The 4698-nt window shown below is 49.1% G+C and overlaps 1 protein-coding gene across 1 annotated transcript in view; it reads left to right on the forward strand.

Annotated features, from left to right (window-relative positions):
- The window catches only part of ADRA1B (adrenoceptor alpha 1B), a 52611-nt gene extending 49761 nt beyond the window's left edge, over window positions 1-2850 (forward strand). Inside the window, exon 2 of the mRNA XM_012644801.1 lies at window positions 1748-2850. Within this exon, the coding sequence (XP_012500255.1) occupies window positions 1748-2355 (608 nt within the window). The 3' untranslated portion in view covers window positions 2356-2850. The remainder of the gene's footprint in view (window positions 1-1747) is intronic.
- Window positions 2851-4698: the final 1848 nt, after the last annotated feature.

A 4698-nucleotide genomic window follows, 5' to 3' on the forward strand; every position in this document is an offset into this window, starting at 1 on the left:
ATCTTAAAGTATATGAAATCTGAAAGCAATGTGATATTTTGTCATTGCAGGATTATGTGTGTTTTTTAAATATTTTTTCTTCTCCTTTTGATTTTTTATATTCTCTCATTTTTCCACAAAGAATATCATTAATAGCATCCTTTTTTAAAAAAACATATTTTGTATTCAAATAGAATTTAGTTTAAATCCCAGCTATATTACAAACATGCTAGTGACCTGGGGCAAGTTACTTAACTTCTGCAAGTTTCAGTTGCCTTATATTTAAAATGGAAATCATTTTTAATTTAATATTGCCATAAAATGCTTTTGGATCTCAAATTCCGAGGGGTGAGTTAATCATGTTTTTTGATTCCTAACATCTCATCGTCATCAGTCTATGCCAGGCTTCACTCATTTTATTGATTTATTGCCTTCTGTTCCCATTTCCCTCTGCCTCCACCCCCAGGCAAACATTCTGTGTTTAATACATTTTTTTAATTTGAAAGGTTTTTGCAAAATGCATGCAGTTGTTTGCTGAGTTACTTAAACGGTCTTATGTCATAAATCTCATTCTATTTCCTACTTTTTTTCACAAAGAATGATGTATTTCAGATCTTTCCATATGGCTGCTATGCAGACATGCCATCCTGGGCCTCTGAGTGCTGCATAATCTCCAAGTATGCACTTTTCCCAGGGGGAGACACCCAGGTTTTCTGCCATTCTCTGTCAACACACACGATACTGCCATAGGCACCCTCATACATGTCCTCTCATGGATCTGTGTGAAAATTCTTTGAGATCTGTGCCTTGGAACAGAATGGCTGGGTCACAAGGTGTGTATATACATAATTAGACCAACTGGTGCCACAGTCTTCTCCAGAATATCTGCACAGCCTTTGCCCCCACCAGCCACGCAGAAGGTCTCCCATATCCCCTATACTTGGAATTATCCAGTTTCCTAATTTTTGCCAGCTATCAGATATGTTCTATCTCTTTGTGGTTTCCATTTTCACTTATTTGACTGCCTAATATTTTGAGCATCTTGTCATGTGTTCATTAGCCCTTGGGTTTTCTATTTTGCGAACTGTTTATTTTCTTTGCCCATGTTCTTACACGGAACACTTTTTACTTGTTGATTTGCAGGAGCTCCTTACATATTCTAAGTGTCAGTCCCTTGACTGTTTCAGACATTGTAAATATCTTTTCCCGTTTTTGCTTCAGGGTTTATCCTTTTGAAGTGTTAAGTTGTTTTTCTTCACCCCTAGATCAAAAAGAAATTGTCCTTTATATTGTCTTCTTTTACCTTTAAAGTTTTGCCTTTCACGTTTAGGTCTTTAATACACCTCCTATTTGCCACGGACATAAATCAGCCTCTACTGCATGGCGTTTTGTGAAGGATAAACTACTCTAGGTAAAAACACCGAGCACAGTACCTGGCCCAAAAGAGGGGTGCAATCACGGGTAATTTTTATTATCACATGGGTTGAATGTGGCAAGTGCCGCCGAGGAAATCTATAGATATTGGAGCTTAGATGCTGCTTGGATAGATCAGGAAAGTCTCACGGACAAAGAGGAAGTAAGTTATAGAGGTTAGCCCAAAAAATGACTGTAGGATTCACTCAGGCAGAGGAACCAGCCTGGGGAAAGGATGGCAGCAGGAATGCTGCGGATGACGAGGTTTAGGAGGGGCACGCTGAGGAGAGAGCCTGACTACTCACAAACTGCTGTCTGTCTTTCCGCCCGTCTCCCCGCCCCTTCCCCACTGCAGGCTCCCTGTTCTCCACCCTGAAGCCCCCCGACGCCGTGTTCAAGGTGGTGTTCTGGCTGGGCTACTTCAACAGCTGCCTCAACCCCATCATCTACCCATGCTCCAGCAAGGAGTTCAAGCGCGCCTTCGTGCGCATCCTCGGGTGCCAGTGCCGCGGCCGCCGCCGCCGCCGTCGCCGTCGCCGCCTGGGCGGCTGCGCCTACACCTACCGGCCGTGGACGCGCGGCGGCTCGCTGGAGCGCTCGCAGTCGCGCAAGGACTCGCTGGATGACAGCGGCAGCTGCCTGAGCGGCAGCCAGCGGACCCTGCCCTCGGCCTCGCCGAGCCCGGGCTACCTGGGCCGTGGCGCGCCGCCGCCCGTCGAGCTGTGCGCCTTCCCGGAGTGGAAAGCGCCCGGCGCCCTCCTGAGCCTGCCCGCGCCCGAGCACCCCGGCCGCCGCGGCCGCCACGACTCGGGCCCGCTCTTCACCTTCAAGCTGCTGGCCGAGCCCGAGAGCCCCGGGACCGACGGGGGCTCCAGCAACGGAGGCTGCGAGGCGACGGCCGACGTGGCCAACGGGCAGCCGGGCTTCAAAAGCAACATGCCCCTGGCGCCCGCGCAGTTTTAGGGCCCCTGCGCACAGCTTCCTTTCCCGGGGAGGAAATCACCGTGGGGGGAGGGCGGGCGGGGAGTGTCGGCGCCCCCAGGGGACGGGGGACGCGGGGAGGGCGGGGGAGAGGGGCAGCTGCTTTTCTGGCAGGGGCATGGGTGCCAGGCACAGCGCGGAGAGCCGGCCGAGCATGCTGAGAGCCTGGGGGACCCGACGCCGCCGGGACTTGCCTCCCTCTCTCTCTCCCTCTGTATATATATATATAAACGAGTCCCTCTCTACACGTATTTAACCGCGGGTCCACGTGCGTGTGTCTGTGCGGTGTGCGTGTGGTCCGCATGGGGGCCTGCGTGGGCCCCCGAGCGGGCAGAGCGAGTGCGCGCCCAGGAGGCAGCCGCGGGCGTTGTTTGTCTCGTGACTTTGTACCTCTCAAGCCCCTCCTTGTACTTCACTGAATGATGGCACTTTCGTGGGGTTGGAAACAAAGTCAGACATTAAAGGTCATTTCTCCTGTGCGGCTTTGAGTAGTTTGTGAACGCGGCGGCGGCAGGCAGAGCCTTGGGAGGCCCCTGGACTTGCTTCATAAATCCTGCTTACCTGCTTTTGACACTTAGCAGCATCTAAATCTTCCTGCTGTGACTGACACTGGGCAGTGTCTGGCCTGGCTCTGATCCCTAGAACCCCGATCCTAGCTGGGGCTCCCTGGTCAGTGCCCTGGGTGGGCCTGTCCCCTGAGAAGGGATGGCACCCAAGCAGAGACATGGGAGGGTTCCCTTCCCTTCTTCTCTGCATGCCCAGGCCTAACACTCCATGGTTTGCCTGTGCCCACAGAACAGGAAAAGAAATCTGGACTGCAGAAGTTTCTGGCTAAGGCATGGATCCTGTGGCCCTGAAACAAAAGAGCACAAAAACTTTCCCAAGTTCTGCTCATTTGAGAGCCTGCCTGGGAAAGAAGCACTAAGGAAAGTCGCTTAGAGAGGGGGAGCATTCTTTGGAGAAGATAACTTGGGTTCTAGTCTCAGCCCTGCTACTGATTTACTATGTAGCCGAGAAAGTCACATCTTCTCTCCGATCTTGATTTCCCATCTGTGTAATAATGGGGTTGATTCTAAGGTCTTTTCTGCCTCCCAAGATCCCCCAGTTTGAGAAGAGAATAAAGGACAAGGAACAAAATATGAAACATTTTTCTTCAGAGATTTGGAAAAGCATGGGAGGAATTCCCTCCCCCATCCCATCCCTTTCTCTTCCCACTTTGCTTTTCTAAATTGAGCTTCATATTTTCAAATGGCTAAGAGCCTGTTCCAATAATATTAGCACATCAATCATTCATTCTGTAGGTGAATGAAATAAAGCCCGAAGTTCAGGTAGTTTAAAAGTGTGGGGGTATCAGGTATGGCTGGATCCAGGGGCTTATACAAGATTGTCAGGTTATTCACAGTCTCTTGCTCTTTCATCTAGCTACCATATTTTAGCTCTGCTTATCTTTTTATGTTGCCCTTGTTTCCTTACTGCAGATAGCTTCCTCACACCATTCTTAAAACTTGATCCCCCCCTGCCGAAAGGAGAAACAACAGCAGTTCTGCCAAAAAGTGAAAAATATATTTTTTAAAAGTCCTGGGAAGCCAGAGATTCTGTATTTCAGACCCCTTTAAGGCTTTGATAAAAGGTATAGACACTCTTTCCCAAAAATGCACATACAAAAAAAATTTACAACCTTTTCATGCAATTTTAGATACTTCATCCCTGTTTAAGATCTCATGAATTAAGCATGGTACCCAAGGCTCACAGGTTATGTGAGCTGAACTGGATCTTAGTAATTATGTGAGCCAACTCCCTCATTTTTACAGATGGCGATACTGAGGTAGATAACTTTACCAAGTCACACCAAAGCTAGAACTAGAACCCAGAACCCAGTCTTCTCTGCCTCTGTCTCCAGTACCTTTTACATTCCCCTGTACCACCATCCTGGAGTTGAGTACATCCCTTCTTGCCCCTAGAGAGAAAAGGGGGTCCTGAAAAAAGAAAAGCGTGAACCCCATTCCCAGGGGAAAAGGAATAGTTTGGGGAAGTTCCAAAAACATTTTGTTAGCAACACAACTCTTTCAAACAAACCGCACACAGAGTCAAGTGGGGTAAGGAGGCAGAGACTGGCTTTCGTGGCCTCCTCCTCAGCCCCTTGCTCTGGCCTGCCCCAATCACCCTGGAGCTCCACTTGTCTAGTGCAAGTGAATGGGATTTGGAGGCAGTAGAGGCTGGGTTCAACTATTGGTTCTGCATGACCTTGGGCAGTTCATCTTGCCTCTTCCGATCCAGCAAATGGACATGATCGTCACAGCCCACCAGGAAGCACAAAGGACTCAA

This window comes from Propithecus coquereli, unplaced genomic scaffold (genome assembly GCF_000956105.1).
Source record: "Propithecus coquereli isolate 6110/MARCELLA unplaced genomic scaffold, Pcoq_1.0 Scaffold220, whole genome shotgun sequence".
NCBI lineage: Eukaryota > Metazoa > Chordata > Mammalia > Primates > Indriidae > Propithecus > Propithecus coquereli.